Genomic DNA, 22,466 nt, shown 5'->3' with positions numbered 1-22,466 from the left:
AAAATACCAACAGAGTTCGCTTCTCACTTTTATATTGAGCGGAAGAAAGACCATCAAAAGATATTCTGCTTCATCGGCCCCACCTTATCCTCACACACGTTACATTAATAACTGCCCACCTTTAAAACCTTGACCTATGGCCTGTTTCGCACTAGGTAAACAGAAGCATTAAATAGGCAGTACACCTTTAAATAAAGACTACTCTGCCGCCCCCTAAATACCACTTGGTTTGACCGCTAGATATTTTTATTTTTTAATTTAACTTAATGATAAAAATAATAATTTTAAATATATTGATATAATTTTTTAAAAAAATAATTTGTACAAATTTTAAATAGATAAATTCTATACAAACTCTTATAAAAAATAGATCTTATCTTAAAAAGTATAAAAAAAATTATTATTTATTAGTGAGACCTATTTTTTTATAAAAATATTTGTATGAAATTTATCTATTTGAAACTTGTATCTAATATTATTCAATTTTTTATGAATTCTGTTACGGCTATCGAAAAAGTTTATTTTTAAAAAATATTTGAATACATTAAGAAATATAAATAAAAAATAAAAAATAATTACTTTTACAAATAACGGTAACATTGAGCGGTACCTTTAACAAAAGATATATATAAGTATGAGTAATGTTACGAGAGTGAAATTTATTATTAAAAAATTAATTAATTTTTTCATTTGAAGATCGTATTTATTTATTTTTTTAAAAATGATTGTAAAGTATTTCCATACTCACGACTGTAATTATCATATATATATATATATATATCCTTTAAAAATACTATCTATTTTTCATGTGAAATTGAACAATACAAATGAAAACCGAATATAAAGTCTTACACAAACAAACGATTTTTGGCATATTAACAAGTTAGTTCCATTTATGATGAATTTGCTATGTAGTTTCCCTTGCATTACAGAGCATTTATTTATCAATAAACGTCGTTATGGCAATATATACAATTTTCTACACTTTCAGGTGATAATATTTATCAAGTAGCTTCTCGGTATACTCTCCAAAAGTAAGAGCTCCACTTGATGGAATCAGCTGAGGAAAAAAGCAAACGTTTATATCAAATTAGTTGAGCCTCCAAAGTGCATAAAGAGAAGACTCCACCTCACAGATAAGGCGCCGTTACTATAAAGAGGAAATTAGTTAAGGAATCTAATATGGGCAAGAGGCAATTAGTTGGTGTTCTTTCATGGGGGAGACAAAGACATGCCTCGTAATTTTTATCAGAGGTTAAGCAGAATTAGGGTAGCCTCAGTACAGCAATCATATCAAGTGTTGCTTGAGATTTTACCAATTTCTTTCAACTTTCCGGAGACAGGACTTAGGAAAGGGAAGGATAGGCTAACAACACATTCACAACTTATAGATAACTTTAAATATAATAATATTTTTTATTATATTTAAGCACATCAAATCAAATTAAAAATATAAGTCAAAATCAAATTTAAAATAATATTATTTTATTATATAATTGTATACAAATTATTTAGTAATAACTTTATTATTTTTCCATAGGAAAGACCATATTGGAGGAAGGAATAAGATACTGAAAATATATTTATAAAAAATTCTATTCATTATTTATTTTTTTATCATTTTATAATGTGATATTAGATGATAAATTTATAAATATTATTTAATATCACATCATAAAATGATAAAAAAAAATGAAAATTTAGATAATGAATAAAATTTTGACCCCATATTTATTACGGTAAAAATACAGTCATGAGAAATTAAAAGCAGGCTGAGTATGCAGTTGCCCAAGTTTTAAGTAACAATTTATTAGAACAGCCAAGAAAACCATTTGACTGCATTAATGATATAAAGAACCGACACTATTGGTATATAAAAAATATTTGATTCAGATATAAAATTTAGCCACATTCCTCGAGATAAACATCCCTGAAATAACAGTGCGCCCTGGGCACATCTAAAATCAACCACTGATTCATGGCACATGTTATTTTCATCTGCGGTTTATCATAGCCTATATCACTTTGGGAAAGCTCAATTCTACAAAACCTCTTGAAGTTCTACATAATAGGCAGCTGATCAATGTCAGATAAACCTTTTTCCACAACGCAAATTCTCTAATCCTACATGCCAATTATTTTGAGATTAGAGTTGAAAATACATACCTCTTTATAAATATGCACATCCTCTGGAAAATTGAGGCTTTCATCCCTGCAAAACAAGGTTTGGTCAAGGTACAATCTCTGGTGGAACAAGTCAGGTCAATCAACAGAGTTTATGTTCCACTTTATTAATTTATGTACCAGTCCGGTTGCATGAACAATGCAAATGTTGAACGCTCAAGACCAGAAGCGTCCTCTCCTTTAGGTGCCTAAGAACAATCAGTTAAACACCGTTGCTATTAAGACAAATTGGCAATTGAAATTGAATAGATTCATAAAAGATGCAACTATAAATGTAACTGTCATTGTAATTGACAATACCACTTAACATGTAGCTATCGATACTAACTTTGAGTACGGAAATAATTGTCAATAAAACTATTAATATGATTATTCCAACTATATTCAGTATCATATATGTAAGGATTATCATTGGGATCACCACTATTAGATACATTATTCAAATAAAAAAATTCTGATAACTAGGAAAAGTTTCTAGTTAACTAAAAATAGAACTATCATTGTCAATCTCAAAACAATAAAAAGGAAATAAATGGAACTTGCTTTGCAACTTAAACATAGCTGTTCTATGATCTAAAAGACTGGTGTGGGTGGATCCTTGGTAAACCTGATGACCATAATTATGTCATTGAATTCAGCTGCACTCAGTGCTAATCACCACCTATTGCAGTGTCTTAATTTCTAGAAAATGGGTCTGCTATCACTTAATGAACTTGAATTTGAAACTTGGCTCTCAAGTTACAGAAGCAACAATGGTCCCTTGCCAGTTTGATTGGACCTCCCCCTCCCTATGTAACTATGTTGACGTATGCATTACCAATGGAAATCAGATAAAGCAGGAGGGAAACTGTGCAGCATGGAGGCATATGTACATATCAACTTGATGACAGCTTAATATAATATTTTAGAGAAATGAGAGATAATCAGTTTTGGGGAAAAAAAAAAAGAAAAGGTTCCTCATTTTCTTTCAACAATGATTCAACAAATTACATTTCTGTGTATGGTGACTGAATATGTGAACTCAGTCCCAGCTTCCACATAAAAACCTCATTTTGCATATTTGGAGTGACTGCGTTTCTGAGGCTCAAAAGCTTAGAAACTAGGGATTATGACATATGTTATACACCAACACATGCATGTAGACACTGATATTCCACCAAAGGTTGTGCAACATCGTTCCAGGATATAAAATAAGACAGTGGCAAGTACCTGAACACAATGAGGTGTCGCACAAAGATAACCTCTTGACAGTATTTCAGTAGTTTCACCAATCTGGTATGCTATTTCATCTTCTCCAAAGACAACCTGATGCAAAAGAAAAAAACCCAAGTTACTATAAATAACCATATCCATATGGAAAATGCTTGGGTGTCCTCCAAATGTGCCCCAAAAAAGTGCCCCCTAGTGTAATTTATTTATTTTTAAAAATGTTTAAAAAAATTACCACTAGTGAATTTGTGTGTTTTTTTAACATGAAAAAAAAAAAATCAAAATACACTAGGGGCCACTTTTGGGGGGCATATTTGGAGGGCATCCTAGCATCATCCTATCCATATCCAGTCCTATGAAGCATTATTACTATGAGGTATTCAAGTTGCCATGCATCTGGTGGTAATTCATTTGAAGTAATCTTTGAGTTGTAGATTCAAGTGTACAGAGGCAGTGTAATACTCTTGATTGAGTATACAAGGGTAGTGAATGAGATCCCACATTTCCTGTAAGGAAGAAGTTTTTGCAGTTTATAATGATTCCAAGGTGTTCTAATTGTAACTTTGACTGATCCTTTTCGAGTGTGAACCCAAATGTGGCCTGGACTTTCCTTGGGTTGTTACAGGTACGGCAATAGAAGTTTTGTGAACCAATTTGGAAAGAAGTCATTTTAGCTCCTCTCTATGAATGTAGGTATGCTATCATACTCCACAAAACTCACTATATAGTGTATGTAACTGACTGAGGTAGATTTCATGGTTGACTCAAGAGGCCCAATCTAGTTTCTGTTGCATTCTGTCCTCGCCCACAACATCAATGGAGGAGCAAAACAAGGAAATGAAAGTTGATTTATGTTAATTGTTCACTCTAGCATATGATTACATCACTTTTTAACTCCCTACATCTCCATATCGCTCTTTACCTTCCGAATTGCTTCAGATTTCTTGAGACCTACTGCAAGATTTATAACATTTATCTCTTTTTTGTTCTATTTTTCTTTTTTATCTTTTGGTTTTGTCATGTTTTGTTTTTGCAGCATTTCCAAATCCTAAAATGTTTTGGAGAGATAAATCCTTCCAACAAGTTAATCCCATTAGAGAAAGGTACAACTCCTAGAATGACAGGTACAACTCCTAGAATGGATGCAACATGCACTAAAGAAATTTGGAAACAATGAATTATATGTTATCATTTTTTTTTTTGTCTTGCACTAAAGAAATTTCGAAACAATGACAATGTTTTATCATATCTTGGGATATTGACACATATAATTGAAAAAAATGACAGGTACAACTCCTAGAATGGATGCAACATGCACAAAAGAAATTTCGAAACAATGAATTATGTGTTTTCATTTTTTTTTTTTGTCTTGCATTGCTGGAATTTAGGAACAAGAAAGTATACCTTGACAATTTGATCAGTTCGTGTTCTAATATAAAGACCGGCAGCACTATCAGGGCAAGGTATTTCTACAGCATCTCTCGTAAACATGGCACAAGTCAGACCTACATGTTGAATTGAAGCAGAAATCAGACAAATCAGAAAAAATTGTCAACTCTACTGTAGGTATTGTAAGATAGTAATCTATATATATATATATACATATATTTTATTTTACTTTATTGTGTAGGTATTGTAAGATAGTAATCTATATATATATATATATACATATATTTTATTTTACTTTATTGTGTAGGCTTATTTCAACAATAGAACATAGCACAATTCACAATTGTATTTCTGCTAAAGTACTGCCTTCCACAAATCACAACTTGATGAGCGGCTCATAGGCTATGAAGAGAAATAAGTTAAGTACATGAGAAGAAAATCAATAACCTGTCAGGGAACCATGGTCAGTATGCCAGCCGCACCAGGATGATGTGGAATCACCATCTTGTGTACAATTACTGCAAGTCATACTCTACTAGATAAAATTTCACCTCCCTAAGCATAAACCAACTATTCTACCTTAGAAACAGATACAGTGACATTCTCAGCCTTAAAAACTTATTATTTAAACCATTACCAAAAGTTGAGTTCCTTTTTCTAAACAGAAATGTTACAACATAACACTTATACACAATGATAAAAGTTTTAGTACAAGATTCACGAGTAGTGTCCAAAACTAGAGCTAGAGGTTATAACTAAAAGATAAGAGGAAGAAACCCCCAAATCAGAAATCCATAATTTCCCATCCAAGTACCCAACTATGATTGCTCTCTCATCAATTCATGCAAACCCAAAAAAATCAGACCTAGCCATGAAATTCCAAAATTGATGTATAAAAAAAAAATCTCCATCATATAGCTGAACATGATACACTTAAAGACCCACACAACTTAACGGAGCTAGAGAAACAAAAAACAGCTACGTGAGCAACAGTTTAAAAGAAAAGCTTTTCCTGATAATATGTTCCTTCTTGTGCTACATGTAAGTCTTCCGTTGCCTTATTAGTATGATCTTGCCCATCAAGTAATTGGCATTCACTTTTATTCATATTAACATGCCCATAAACATGTTACAGTATTTTTCAGGACCTCAGTTTATGACCCTTTTTTTATAGGTAAGCAATCGTTTTATCAGTTAATGAACTTCATAGCAATCTTGAGATTCTATCTGAGCCCTGCTGCAGTATAGTAATAAAGCTTCCTACAGAAACTTGAACATAAAAGTTTTTGGAAGATATGCTCATTACTTGATTTAAAGAGATCATGCATTCAAGGGATTACTAAAGCAAGTTAAAGTAAACATGTATCTGCTAACTTCAACCGTGTCAATTTCATTATCCTTCTTAATGCAGTTCCATAATTGATTATGCTACTAACAAGCATCAAAGCACAAAGTGATAAGGATCTCTTCGGCCTGTTGAGTTTATCAACTATGGAAAAAATGTGATGAGAAAAATAAAATAAGATCACCTCTGTTGTGCCGGAAAATAATAAAGCAGGCGCCCTTTATGACACCGAGAACGAAGAAGTGTTTGCTCAAGGCCTTGATCCTCATGCATATTCATCCCTTTGGATGCTAATCAAATGCCATAAAAAATTACGGGTCACAAGAGATCACAACAGAATAAGAACAACCACCACATATTATAGTTAAAGAAAATTGAATTTAAGAAACTAACACGAGCAACAAGAAGGCTACAGTTGGGCAGTTTTTTTGCATAGGGCTAAATGCTTGTGGTGCTTAACATGATCTAGAAATGAAATAAAAATAATTACTAAAATTGATAACTGTCTTTTAATGGATAGAAAAGGTAATCTTTTAAAAAAACATTTGAGATCGAAGCATTTATCTTCCCCAAGTGCTTGAGAATTTAGTTGGTGTTTGTTTTGGGGAAACTTGAAGCTCTCATCTTGCAAGGGAGAACCATTACCCACAGATCTCAATCTAAATCTACTCGGAAACCTTTCCACAAACTACCCCACAATTTCCTGGCTTGGCGAGAAAGATGTTTTATTCTTTTGAGGGAAGAAACATTGACACTGTCCCAACTGTTCCAACAACGACAAACTACCCCACAATTTCCTGGCTTGGTGAGAAAGATGTTTTATTCTTTTGAGGGAAGAAACATTGACACCGTCCCAACTGTTCCAACAAAATCTGTTGAAAGAAAGACCTACAAAATACAAGCTCACTTCTAAAATGTACTAACACAAAAAGTACTTACATATGGAGATCTTACCATATCGGTCACAGTGATATGCCACCATTAACCCAACATCAAGGATCAACTTTCCAAGAGCCTTGAAAGCTGCACATGAAAAATTGGTGTTTGGTAATTATATAATAATGCAACATTCAGGATCAAGAGTTTTATAAAGCAAGGCATTGTTAATCATTATCTCAAGCCATAACGACCAATCAAAGGATCAATATATGGTTAGATGCATTAGCTTTATAGAACAGAGAGAAATTATAAACAAGTCAAACAAAAACATAAGAAACCAAAACAGAGCAGTGTACTAAAATTTCATTCCCATTAATAACTGTTTGATCATAAAGTTTACCATGAATACAAATTACAAGGATGAATTTTTGTAAGCAAACTTTTTAAGGCAACGGCATAAGGGATTATCTTCTACAAGCACCAGTTTTCGCCTGACTCGAGTAAAAAATTATTCACTACCAAACACTATACTTCGGTAGTATTCAATTTAAATAACAAATACACTAAAATTAATGCAAGGAATATAATAAACTGAATGTAATGACCCGGTCCAATAATTCTAAGGTTGGAATATTGATAATTTTTATTGGGCTTAAACTATATTTAATGGGCCATATTGGATAAGCTCACGAGCGATAAATTATTGAGGTTGATTAGGAGTTTTAATTAGGTCCAATAACTAGGTTAAATCCCATTTATTATTTATTGAACGAGTTAGACTCCTTTTAGAATTTAAAAATCGGCCATTAGAAATTTATTTCAATTTAAAAGCATCACTGATTGAAATCCCCTACATAGTCTTAGTCACTGCAATCCTACATTGAATGAACTACTAGATCATATTTTTAAATTCAAACTCTTTTCTTGAATGATGTGACCAAGTCGAACTCGTCAGCATCCTATTCCAACAGGGATACAACTCTACAAGTCATCTTCACGTTAAAACTCTTTAACCGACTGCCTTCTCAAACTCTAAGCCATGCACATCTCCACCTTCTGCTAGGATTCATGCCCCAATTGAACTTTCTTACAATTCTACAAATCATCTTCACATTAAAACTCTTAAACCGACTCCTTATATATACGCTCAGCCCCATGCACTTTACGTGTGTCTCATTCCTCTTCAAGCCCCAATGTAGTTTCTGCTTACCCAAAATCACACAGAGTACCTCTAGTCCACAAGCATCCCTCATGTTTTTTCTTTCCTTCTAGTTCATGTGATCAATTTCATGCTAGAATATTGGATTAACGCTGCAAAGTAAGTAGCATGATCATACTCTTACACATATGTACGATAAACGACATGTCTTTTATTAAAATATTATGCATGTATGCCCTCCATTGGAAGCCCCTTTTATGTGAAGCTGTCTTCTATGGGAGTCACTTCGTCGGATAGTCATAAATATAATGATTTTATGCATAAGTTTCATGTTAGTTGCAAGACATGCATTAAATATTTTATGAAAATCCATGATTTATGTGAATGTTTATGCATTAAATTATTTATGAAAATTCATAGTTTTATGAAAGGAGTTGTGCATCAAAATATTTATGAAAAATCATGATTTTATGTGAGGAAATATGTATCACGAAATTTTATGAAATAATGCAATTTCATTTGAAATTTTTGATATGACAAGTATGCAAGTATGATTATGATGAAGTATGAATGATAAGATACGTAATGGCCTATGTTATGATATGAAGACGATACTATATGTTATGGGCATATTGCATTGTCAGGTTGTACATGCTGGTAGTGCACCAAGTGTGTCTTCCTTATGTATGGATTCCACAATCTGCGGCCATGGGCGGAATCGGAATCTACTTAGATTCGCTAACCCTAACTCACAGGGGTCAACAGTGAGTACCAGCCTATGACAAGTGAAAGATAAGTTCATGTTCATGGTATTTACGTATGTATTTATGAGTATGCATATTTTTTAAGAAACCCTATGTTTATCGTATGATGTTACTTATTGAGTATTCGACTCATTTTTTTGTATGTTTTAATTTTTTAACCACCCCAGGTGATGATATTTATGAGGATGAGACTGCAAGACATGACTTGGCCAGGGAAGCGAGGTAGAGGCCTAGATAGTTTATGTCATGCTCAGTTTTATGATTTAAAGTTTAATAAGTTATTTTGATAAGCATATGAGATTTTATTGAATTTAGGTAAGTGCTTCCGCAGACTGTCTTTTGGATTTTAAGTATTTAATAAAGATTGTATCATAATGAATCTTTGTACCTAGCGCTTCCTTTAGAATAAAAGAAATTATTTTTAAGTCAAGTTCAGTAGTAGCACTTTGGCTCTAAGAATTTCTAAAGGTGATTTTATTCTTAAACCTGAGGAGCGGGGTGTTACATTGAAACACGCGCTCCAGAGAAACCAATGGACACTGCAAGACATGATTATAATGGTTTATGACAAACATCATAAACATGATGGTACGTGTTTCATTAGCTTGATAAGTGCCCACTTTATGGGAACAGTGTCATGCAATGAGGGTAGTCCAAAGACTCCTCAGAACTTACATTTGTGTATCCAGCAGTATGCTATACAAAATGTCAGGAAAAAAAATAACAGAAAAGGCATGATTATAATAATTTACAACAAATATCATAAACATGACTTGTTTCATTAGCTTGATAAGTGCCCACTTTATGGGAACAGTGGCATGCAATGAGGATAGTCAAAAGACTCCTCACAACTTAGATTTGTGTATCCAGCAGTATGCTATGCAAAATGTCAGGAAAAAATAACAGAAAAGACAACTGCCATATATAAAGCATGATTTAGCACCACAATTTGCAGCTAAGAAAACCATATAATCAATTACAGACATACCCACTTCAAGTTCTGGCAATGCCCTATCAGGCCAAATATTTGACCCACAGTATGATGGATACCTACAAGACCATGGGTTAAAAACCAGTGGATAGATAAACAATGTTTTTGTATGCACAATGGATGGGCATGCAAATTGGCTAGAACCACTTAAGCATTCTACAGCATAAACAAGAAGTTACCTGGTCAATTGTGTAGAACTCTATGAAAAAACATGTAAGCATTTCACTGAGGATTTGGGATAGGGGGAGAGAATATTTAAATTCATATACCAGTGATTATGAATAATAACATTTCCTTTTTATTAATCTACTTTCCCAAAAATCAATTGGCCCAAACCAGCCTATCGAAATTGGCATCTTTTGCAATGAGTATAAGATAGAAGTACTAAAACAAGAAATATGGTCTTTGCTGTTTTTACCGTTGTATCACAGATGCCTCCATAGTAGGCGTATCTAATATTGGATTTGCATAAAAAGAGCTCTTCAACAAATCTGCACAACAAAATACAAAGCAATACAACAACGTCATAATAAAAGGTAAAAACTCTACCAATTAATAGGGCCAATCGGTTGGAGAGTAATTAGAGTTTGCATTCCATATACTGAACTACATGTGCGTACTTCATTCACAAATAAATATAGACTGCTTAGGGAGTTCTAAAATCTAACACGTCAAGATTTTACCAGGCTTCCCAGATTCAAGCTTCTCTTTCCCATGACTCCACCCAAAGTTGTACCTACAAGTTGGGGGCACCCGGGAACAGTTGGTGAAAGGAACAGAAAATTAAAGCACCTATACAGATGGGTTACCAAAATGGAAAAATACAATCAGCTATAGAAGTAGGAATTCTTACTGCAGCTCTACTTGCACAATACAAGCAGATAGAATCTCTATGAAAAGTGATAAATGTTATAACAATATTTCACACCCACACATTTATCTTGGGTTCCGTATTTTTTATAGGGCTGGAAGGTGTCTTTGAAGGGAAATTAGTGAAAAAATAACAAAAAAGCCTAATCTTTTTTCTTTCTTCTTCAGCTTTGGGCCAGGCACCCTCAACCACCTTGGTGCTGTCCCAAGTTGCCGAAGATGAGAAGAATCTTTGTCGTTGTAGAGTAGGTCAAATTAACCTCTGTGTCTACACACAGCATTACCATGGAGGTGACAGTAGCAAGTAGATTTACTTTCTAACCAAACAAATTTAACCTACCAAGTGGAAAAAGTAATTGAAATGGAACAATCAACAGGAATTGAGACTTGGGTTGTAAAATACTTGAGAAGAAAAATATGTTACCTACTGTGAGGATCTTCAAGTTCCTTCTTCGTCTCTTCAGGCAGGCCAGCCAATCTGGAGAGAGAGGGAGGGGGGAATCATATGAAGAATATGGTAAAAAGTAGTTTCAAATATACTCCTTAGTGAGACACATTTGAGAGCACTCAAAATGACTTGGAATATTTCAAAGGTTATACCTAGGTGAAAGACGTAACAGATTTTGACGCAATGCACTAAATCCTGGAACCTACAGTTAAATAAGGTTAAACTCACAGAAGCAATTAAGATAATACTAGAAAACACAGTCATAAATTCAATATAGAATAGTTGAGCTCTGCCATGCACGGGTTCAAGATACACAGCTTCAGAATACAAAAGAGATCTGACATGAGATTAACACCTTACTCACAAATTGAGGAAGTTCTGATTGCAAAGACAAGGACAATTGGGCAATCGTGTTATCAAAACATAAAGCGAAAATCAGGCATCTAAGTTTGCAGGATAGGTGAAAACTTTCACTGCAGCCTATGAGCACGGAGAGTATACATTTCGATTGTTGCCTAGTTCATGGCAGAATCCTATATTCTAATTATAGAGAATAGTATTTTCAATAAAGCAGCAAATTGGCCCTGTTGTGGTGATAATTAAGAGCAAACCTACACTTAGTCCCAAAGAAAAATTAAAGATACAAGTGAACATATCTCTGAAATAAGTACACCCCTAGAGAAATACGAGGAACTCCACAAAATTTTTTGATAAGCAACTTCACTTTTTTTTTTTTAATCAGAAACAGATTTCAAAGGTTCTTTTTGCTCATGGTATTTTACATTTTAAGATTAATTCAATAAACCTTGTGAACGAGACCAATTTTCATTTGATCATTAAAGATGCCATATATGGTACTCATACCTACCAATAACAAACAACACACCGATATAGAAGTGTTCCAATTAAAACAGACAACGATATATTATCTATTTTTCACCGATGCATTACATGGTCACCATATTTCAATTAAGTTCAATGCAGAGGGTGCCTTACGTTCTCCGAACATTTGTAATGCCACAGACATCACAACTAACATCTATTTCCACAAAGCTTAAAATCACATCAAGAGCTAGCTCCATTTACTTGAAGCCATAACCTAATGACTTAAACTGTCGCAAACAAATTGCTGATATGAAACTAACTTTACAGCATATTAGGATGCTGATTACCATAATATGCTGATTACCATAAAAAAAAAAAAAAACAAAGGGAACAGAAGAAAGAAATAAAAAGAAACTATCCCGTGCAAAAAATAATGGGTATGTCTGTTCCTCCAAAACGATAACCATGATTGATGGTGGCAAGGAAGGAACATATCAAATGTGCTAGCTGCAAATGATACGTTAAGATCATAGTAAAAGTAGATTCATTAACAATTGTATATAAAAAGAGAATAACGAGACAGTAACTTAAACAAGCAGTTTGCATGCGACACAATTTCGTACCTCAGTAATCGATAGAATTCCCAGCCCGTTTGGTCCAAAACCTTCTTCGATTTTCATCGACAAGTTAGCGCTCTTGTCCTGTTACAATCAATTCCGAGAATTCCATCAAGGTGATGGGACGTTAAAAACAAACTATCTATGAAGCGATTATAATCTAAACTATACTGCACAAATAGGATTGCTGTCGAATTTGGCGTACGTTATAATTGTGTTCAACAACATTTTATAATGTATGCGAACAATTCGATCCCCGTTTATAATGTCATTTTAGTTTCAATAACAAAAAAGTCAACTCGTCCAAGTCTTGTTCAGCCGAATTAACATGAACGTTTAGTTTTCTCCACAAAAAGGGCCAGGCAACACCATTATTCTGCTTACCAATAATCTTCTTAGGGGCCAAACAGAGCCCAAGAGAGAATACATACCTTGAGCTCTGAGTACGATATGGTGACAGTTCTGAGAGTAGGGAAGGCGGTTTGGGACGAGCACGACATTTTCCGACACTTCACCGGGCTGGAAACACGGCAACCGGGCGGTGACGGAGAGGGAGAACCAGCGGGAACAAATAGGGGTTTGGGAAGAAGGCCGGTTTAGTTGAAGGATGGTGGCAGGTGGGAAATCATTGATCGAGTGCGACTTTCAAATTTGAAAGGAATAGTGACGCCCCCGGCATCAGGTGCCTTTGGGGCCTTGGGCTTTGCGTGAGCCAGGAGAGAATCACACACAATCCAAAGAGCAAATGATAAATGATTGCTTCCTCCAAAAAAACTACAAAATAATTCGGCATACAATTACGTGAGTCATACGCCGTTGACCGTTTCAAAAATTTTATTATCGACTTTGTTCATACTCTTAGGCCGAAAATATTTTATCTTACCGTTATAATTTTTTTTATATAAAATATAATAAATAATTTAATTGTTTTAAATCTTAAAATAATAATAATATTTTATTTAATTATTAACTTTTATCTCAATTTATTATCTAAATGATATTTTAATAAAATATAAAAAATAAATTTTAAATTTTATAAATTAAATTTTAATATTTAAATAATATAAATATTATATTCTAGTTTCTACCCACTGACTTAAAAGAATATAATACTACGTTATGCCGTAAAGATGAAGGTAAAAAGTTTTTTTTTAAGTCAAAAGCAGGATACTTTTATTAATGAGGTAATAAGTCATTCCAATTCTTTTTCACCTAATCATTAGTTAATTATTATAAATTTTTTAAATTTTTAAATAAAATATAAAAAATAATTTAATTTTTTAAAATTCTAAAATAAAAATTATATAAAAAAATTATATTCAACCCTCTTTTAATTATATAATTTTCTTATTCAATTTTTTTCTCTTCTTTTTCGAAACTTTATAAAATATTTTAATTCAAACTATATTATTACTATTCACAAATTATTTCACTAATATTGACAGATTTCTAATCTCATCTCCTCGAGCGGAAATCAACCGAAAGTACACAAAATTGAAGGTAACTCATAAATCTCTTCAACAAAAACATAATTCCTGGCAGGCAATTGATGAAAGGTAATGGCTCGGCAAAACTTAAAACAACTTATCCAAGATCATATAGGCTGTAATTGATAGGGACTTGTTAAGAACAACAACTTCGTATTTCATCTGGAACCATTTCATTTCGTCCTCCTTTGTAACTCTGCAGAATTCCAATGCATCTACGACAATGATCCACACGGTATCCAGCTCTCTCCAACACAACAAAAAAGTTCATGCCAAAGATACCAGTTGAAGGACCATATATACCTGATGCAAGAGGAAGAAGACACCAGTTAGTGCTAATGTTGCAAGGCAAGCTACTTTTTCATATGCCATCATGGTGGGAAGAAGTTGACATCACTGGCATTAAAGAGACCAAACACCTTAGAATATGAGAAATGCTTGAGATCTCGAAAATGGGTCCTGAATATTTCTCTCGAAATTTTTTTTATTTTATTTTACTTAACAATTAAAGAAATATTTTTTTAATGATATTGTGAATTTTTTATTTTCTTAAAAAATATTTATGATAATTAAAAAAATACATAAAAAAATAAAATGAATTATTCGGGACATCACTCGAGAGATGTTTTCGGCGACTGTAGCACCACTCTTAGAATATTAACATTGGGCAAGTGCATTACGGCTAAACCACTCAAGAGTGCTCGAATAAACATAAAAATAGTTGTAGAATTCTCTCTCTTTTTTTGGGTAATTCAGATTTCATTAACCAAAAATAGGGATCCTATATTATATACAGAGAGTTACAGATCAACACTACCATGCAGGGCAATTCAACTGGATAGAACGCATGCCAGCTCCAAAAATACCCAAAGTGTTTTTGCTAAACACAGAAATATTGAGCAAACTTTGCTAAAGCACAAACCAAAGGCAACACAACAATTTCTCAAAAAATACCCAAGTATCCCATCTGCAGAGAGGCTTTAAAAGTCTATCAAGAGTTGGCAATGAACCATCATAACAAGAGCAGATCACGAAAAGGGAACTCAAGTAACAGTCAACAGTAGCACCATCAGAGGGGATATTCAGATAAATATTAATGCAATAACAAATAACATTTCCAAACAAAATATATACCGCCTTACTCATAAAGCCTTGCAAGATTAAGGTCCTATTTGATATAGAAACAGTTTCGTTTCGTTTCATCATTATAATTTTTTAAAATTTTTACACAAAATATAATAAATAATTTAATTTTTTCAAATCTTAAAATAATAATATTAAAAAATAATATTTTAACAATTTTTTATTTAATTTTTAATTTTTATCTTAAATCATTACATCTTATCTCAACTCACTGACCTAAGGTTTTAGCACAATGACCTAACACCAGCATCAAACATCAAGATAACAGGCAACAATAGATATCATTAAAGTAAGAGTTTTGTTATACAACCTCCACCACACTCCACACTCCATATTTTTTTAAAATTTTTTAAATTTTTAATATTTTTTTTAAAATTTTTTTTGAGTTTATTCTTTTTAAATTATTTCAAATTTTATATTTATTATTCATATAATAAATATTTGATAAAAGAAAAAATAATAATAATTAAAAATAATATAGAATATTGAGTATTATGAGATTGTGAAAATTTATTTTTAAAGTAAATCTCAATAAAGGAAGTGACTAATTAATTAAGATTCAAAATTTTAAAAGTCAACCTCAGTAAAGGAAGTGACTAATTAATTAAGATTCAAATTTGTGGTGTTATTGTAAGTAAACAATCTTAAATTAAGAAATTAAAGGACATCGATCTGCAAGATTGGTCTTATTCAAATTAACATCATTTTTCTTCCCATAAGTCTTAGGGCTGGATACTTAAAATATATTAATATATATGTGAATAGTAGTGAAATAATTTGAGTTAAGATGTTTTATCAAGTTTTGGAAAATGAAAAAGAAAAATTTGAATAACAACATTATAAAGTTAAAAAATCGTTTGAATATAATTTTTGAATATAATTTTTGTTTTGAAATTTGAAAAAATTAGTATTACTTTTTGTATTTTGTTTGGTAGTTTAAAAAAATTGTAATGATTAAGTAATAATTAGATGAAAATAATAAAGACTTGAGAACAATTATGTTGCCAAACGGATCCCTAGACTACAAGATGGTCTTACCCTTAGACTTCAATCGTTCACATTCAAAATATTCTTTAAAGTTATCTCTCCACAGAAAAAACAAAAGTCAAGTTAAAAACATAATTAATTGAAATGACTATATCAAAATATTTTTTAAATATGAATCTTACAAGTTTCTAATTTTAATTTTCAACATCTTCCATTATATATTGAAAGTAATAATTAATTGAGGGAGCCTTTAACCACTTTTGTGTACAGATAAGAGCTTCAACTGTTGTCAGGACCAATGAACTACGAAATAAACCTAACACATGACCTTCACACTAAATGCCGACTCAAAACCAATAATAGAAATGAAAGTAGCTAACACATCTCATATATATTGGCAAGGATTGGTAACTTGGTTGAATTCACATTCCACCATATTAAAATGTTAAAGTTGGGCATCAATCAAGGCTCCCTATAAAATATCGATCCAACTCTGACTTGGACTCTACAACACTCTTTCATGCTTGATACTTTTGATACCTACTATAAAGATCATTCTCATTATCATAGGATTTTGTGTTTTTTTGGGTCTAACCATCATTTCATTGGCTCCTACTTGAACCTATTAACCCAGATAACCCATATCATCCAGCTCAACACATAGAAGAAACACTCTCAACAACACTCCTAGAATCACGGCCTCAACACATAGCAATTTCAATCTCAACTACACTCCCACAATCACGGCCTTAACACACTCGCCAGATATGGGAAGCACCAAACGGCTACCTACACAATATTACCAACATTAAAGAATCACTAAATATAGTATCTTATTTTGTATAATGTATAACGGCAAAATAATAGAAGAAACACTCTCAATACTCTCACAGTGACTGAGTATTTTTCTCAAACACCTTGTGTTGATTGTCTTCATGGTATCAGAGCCTATGTGAGAGTAAAAGAGTCTTCCTCCCATGGCTACCATCTCCCTCAACGTTTGGAATTTTGTTACCTTGTGCCTCACCAACTCCAATTACCCATTGTGGCGTGAGCAAATTTTGGCCTTAGCCGAGAGCCAAGACTTGGTTGATCATCTTCTCGGTGAGAGCTCTGTACCTCCAAAATATGGTGCTCTTGATGCAGCTTCTGGCGTTGATCATTGCTCCTTCAGTGGCATAAATTCAATCGCTTACTTTGTGGGTGGATTATAGGCACTCTTTCATAAAAGGCACTGGGTTTGGTTGTCAGTCTGGAATCCACATCTCAAGTCTAGTCCTCTCTGAAAGAAGCCTATGCTCAAGATTCACAAGAACGTAAATTTCACCTTACTCAGCAGCTCACTTATCTGTGAAAGGAACCGAACACCTCCCTCACTAAACATTTACGAACCTTCAAAGGCTTACGTGACAACCTTGCTGCCATTGGCCTCCCTGTGCAAGATAAAAATGAGGTTTTTTCTCTCTTGATTAGCCTTGGGGCCAAGTATGAGCCCTTTATGACGTCTATGTTGAAGCCGCCCATGCCCACTTACACTGGAGTGATCCCTTTACTTCAAGGCTTTGAGATTTGCTCTCTACTACATGAGGCTTCATTTGGCTCAACTTTTACTTTCTATGGACAGAAATCTAACCACTCTAGTGTTAAAGACCACCGCAACAATGAGCGAAACCAATCCCACATGTTTTCTTCCAAGGGTTGTGGCTTCACACCAGCAACAAACACCACTCGCACTGAATCTGTTTCTCACACTTTGAATACTCGTGCGCCAATTGATCGAGTTAATTCTTCTACCAAAGGATGTGAATCTACTCAGGTGGACATTTATCAAATATTTAGAAAAAAAAAAAAAAAAGACGTGTATCTTAAATGTTGGAACATGTATCGGTGCTTGTTGCACTCACTCTTGAGAATTCCTCCTATGATACTGAATGGGTTGCAGATACCGGTGTTTCAGCTCACATGACATGTAATGCAGGTATACTTGACAACCTTCATTGTTATTTTGGTCAAGATGTTATTGTTGATGATGGTAGTTCACAAGTTATTACACATATTGGTGACACGTATATTGGTAATGGCACATCTTGAATTAAATTAAAAGGTGTTCTCTTAGTTCCTGATTTAGCCAAAATTTTGTTATCTATAGGACAACTTACTTTTGATTATCCTTATAACTATGAATTTTATAGAATTGGTTTTGTTGTTAAGGAACAGAAGACCAACCACGTCCTTTTCACCAGATGACGGAAGGGTAACCTCTATACATTGTCACCTTCCTATGAAGCTCATTTCTCCACCCGGTTCTAGTCGATCTCTAAAGAAGTGTGGCATCAACGTTCGGGACATCCCTAGGCCTCTACTCTTCAAGTCCTCAAGTCTAATGTCCTTATTCAAACTGTTGGTTCTAATAAAATGTCTTCTATTTGTGAAAGTTTCAAGTTCAGGAAACTTAGTAAACTACCTTTATTAACATCTTCTAGTGTTACACATGATGTTTTTGAAAAAATCTATTGTGACTAATGGGGACTTGCTCCTGTGATTTTTGTTGAAAAATTTCACTATCATGCATGTCTTGCATATACTCATTTTAAATACATGTGGCTTATTCATTAAAAAATCTGATTTTTTTTAACATGTTTGTCTTATTGAAAAATATGTTGAGCACCAATTTAATAAAAAAAATTTAATCTAATGGGGTGGCAAATTTTCTAACCATCAATATATGTCTCATCTTCAATGACAATGTATTCTCCACCATTTTTCTTGTCCTTATACCCCAAACAAAATGGTGTTGTTGAGCGTCGTTATCGCACCATTTGCGAACTCGACATGACTATGCTCTTCCATAGTGGTGTCCCAAAGCATTTTTGGGTTGAAGTCTTTTTCACTGCAACTTTCCTCATTAATCATTTACCATCATCTTCTCTTGATTTACAATCTCCATTTTCTATCTTATTTGGAACCTACCCCGACTATAGCTCATTCCGTGTTTTTATGTCTAAATACTATCCTTATATTTGGGATGCCAAAAAAAAAAAAAAAAAAGTTTGACCTTAAAACCTTACCTTGTGTATTTTTCGGGTCTAGTGATCGACACCAAGGATACAAATGTTATCACCCACCTTCTTGCCGCACTTTCATTTCTCGACATGTGGTTTTTGACAAACTTGCGTTCTTTATAAAAATCCGGGTAATTTACATCTACCTTCTCCCTTAGAACAAGTTCTATCTACCTTTGATATGTGGAGTCTTCCTCCACCGTCTGTTTCTAGTACCCCCTTCTCCCACTATGTTGGATATACCTATTCCCTTTTACCCCTCGCTCACCTTACTTCCTTGTTTTGATCCTTCACCACCCTTAGGCACTTCTTCACCCACCATCATTCCACAATCTCAACACAACACGTTTCCCTCAGATGCTTCACTCACCCCATCTATTTCTTCCATCTCTACTTCTTCACTTATGATCTCTAAGCACCCAATGATCACTCGCTCTAAGCATGGGATTCACAAATCTAATCCCAAGTATGCTAATCTTCATGATACTTCTCAAATATCCAAAGAGCCCAAAATCGTTCATTTCGCTCTCGTCCACAGCTTGGTCTCAAGCTATGAATGATGAACTCAAATCTTTACATGACAACAACACGTGGACCCTTGTTCCTCGTAACCCTCACATGTCGGTCATTGGCTGCAAATGGATTTTTAAAACTAAACCCAATGCCAATGGCACACTTGATTGCCTTAAAGCATGCTTAGTTGCTAAAGGTTTTCTTTAAGAAGATGATACTAATTATAATTAAGCTTTTTCTCCGGTTATCAAACTGAGCACAATTCAGATTGTTATTACACTTGCCTTGATCAATCGGTGGTCCATTCATCAACTAGATGTCAATAATGCATTCTTGCATGGAAATATTCAAGAATCAGTCTACATGAAACAACCTTCAGGTTTTGTACACCCTACTCTCTCATCTTATGTATGTAAATTAAATAAAACTCTTTATGGATTAAAACAAGCGTTGTGTGCTTAGTTTGATAAGTTTAGTAGTTTCTTGCTTGGTTATGGATTTATTTGTAGCACGACTGACTCTTTCCTATTTGTTTGTCATTCTCATCGTAGCACTCTTATTTTATTGTTATATATCGATGATATTCTCTTAACCGAATCTAACACTGCATCTCTTAATGATTTTATCTTTGTTTTGAGTCAACAGTTTGCTATGAAAGATCTTGGTCTCTTGCACTATTTCCCTGGTATTCAAGTCACTCCAACTAGCACGGGTCTTGTTTTGTTCTTGATTATATATTCTCTAGACATTTTAAAGCGTGCTCAAATGACTAATTGCAAACCCATGAGGACCCACATGATGCCCAAGACTAAAGGTCTTACTTCGAACACTCTGTTCTCATACCCTGGTCACTATCGTAGCATAGTTGATGCTTTTCAATATCTTATTAGGTGTCGTTTGGATAGTGATTTGAGATGAAAGTTGAATAAAATATTTGTTAGAATATTATTTTTTAATATTATTATTGTTTTGAGATTTGAAAAAATTGAATTGTTTATTATATTTTATGTGAAAATTTAAGAAATTCTTGTGTGGGATGAGATGAATTGTTTATTATACTCGTCTTGATTATCTTATAGTGTTAATTATGTTTCTCAATTTATGCACTTGCCAACAAAAGCTCATTATAAAATGGTCAAACGTATATTACGATATTTACAAGGTACAACTAATTTTGTATTACATTTTAGTTCAAATTCTACACTTGATTTATATGCCTTTTCAGATATAGATTGGGCAGGTTGTCCTTTCACTGGGCGCTCCACTACTGGGTACTATGCTTTTCTTAGAAGCAATTGCATTTCTTGGTCTGCCAAGAAGCATCATACAGTTTCACGTTCTAGCTCTGAAGCTGAATACCGCGCTATGGCTTAGACTACCGCTGAGCTCACTTGGATTTCATTTCTCTTACGTGACATTAGTGTTGCTCTTTTCTCTCCACCACTTCTTCTTTGTGGCAATTTGAGTGCTCTCTATATGACAGTCAATCCTATCTTTCATGTTTGAAGCAAACACATCGAAATTAACTACCATTATGTACGTGAACGTGTTACACTAGGACTTCTCCATACACGGCATATTTCCACTTCTCTCCAACTTGCTAATCTTCTTACTAAAGCACTCAGACGACTTGCACTTTCTTCTCTTCGAGCCAAACTTGGCCTTGTACCTCGACCTAGTTTGAAGGGGAGTATTAACCTAGACCACTTAGATCATCCAGCTCAAGTCAGAAGAAATCGCCTCAACGACACTCCTACAATCACATCCTTAACATAGCTCAACATACAACAACTCCAATCTCAACGACGCTCCTACAATCATGACCTCAACATGCCCTCCAGATATGGGAATCACCAAACGGCTTCTACACAATATTACAGACATTAAAACATAAACATAGTATCTTATTTTGTATGATGTATAACTGTAAAATACAGATTGTATTTGATATTAGGAGGCTCAAACATACTCTATAAATAATAGAAGAAATACCCTTAGTACTCTCAAGGTGAGTAAATATTTTTCTCAAACACCTTGTGTTGATTTTCTTCAGAATCTACATTGAATTTTGAATATTGGTTATAATTCTACTTAATCATCCTCCTTAACCTTGTAATAAGTTCAGACGCTTACTCATGGCCAAGAAAATTGGTAAACCAAAACTCTAAAACTTCCAACTTAGAGTGCGGATCAAGCATAGCCACAATAAATAAGATTTTGTTTACTTTCTCAATATCTCTTCGATACTTGACATATATCAACAACATCCTTTTTTGACATGATTTTTTAACCTACCATCCTCAGATTCCTCACTGATAGAATGACCAATACTTATTTGATACCTCTGACGATTGTGTTTTTCCAGGTCTAGGTATTTTAAATATATTCTTAGATCAAACATGTTCTTTCTATCAATTGTAGTTTGAAGTCACAAGCAAACGGTCAACTTGTTAAATCAACGCAAACCGCCTTTGATAATTCTCTAGTAGGATTGTCCCTTTTTTTTTTTTTTCATGCTAGCGTTATTGTAAATTTGTAATGGAGTTTTTGTACTAGACATCTTATCCTCTCCTGTATCTTTCATTTAATTTAAT

General features: G+C 33.6%; 1 protein-coding gene across 2 annotated transcripts; it reads right to left on the bottom strand.

Annotated features, from left to right (window-relative positions):
- Positions 1-841: 841 nt before the first annotated feature.
- On the bottom strand, positions 842-13,434 carry LOC108992692. 2 transcript variants are annotated; one of them, XM_018967324.2, is made up of 15 exons: positions 13,112-13,434; positions 12,687-12,764; positions 11,391-11,440; positions 11,215-11,268; positions 10,604-10,656; positions 10,339-10,411; positions 9,918-9,979; positions 7,082-7,150; positions 6,312-6,417; positions 5,230-5,300; positions 4,798-4,898; positions 3,394-3,489; positions 2,305-2,372; positions 2,167-2,212; positions 842-1,060 (listed from the first exon to the last, which is right to left on the bottom strand). In XM_018967324.2, the coding sequence occupies exons 1-15, from the start codon at positions 13,178-13,180 to the stop codon at positions 980-982; spliced, it is 1,077 nt and encodes a 358-aa protein (XP_018822869.1). In that variant the 5' UTR covers positions 13,181-13,434; the 3' UTR covers positions 842-979. The 2 variants fall into 2 exon arrangements, with proteins under 2 accessions (XP_018822869.1, XP_018822868.1); XM_018967323.2 differs by having other exon boundaries at positions 7,067-7,150; positions 13,112-13,421.
- Positions 13,435-22,466: the final 9,032 nt, after the last annotated feature.

The sequence above is a fragment of the Juglans regia genome, chromosome 1, assembly GCF_001411555.2.
Source record: "Juglans regia cultivar Chandler chromosome 1, Walnut 2.0, whole genome shotgun sequence".
In the NCBI taxonomy this organism is placed as follows: Eukaryota; Viridiplantae; Streptophyta; class Magnoliopsida; order Fagales; family Juglandaceae; genus Juglans; species Juglans regia.
This window is presented reverse-complemented; position numbering and strand designations above follow the sequence as displayed.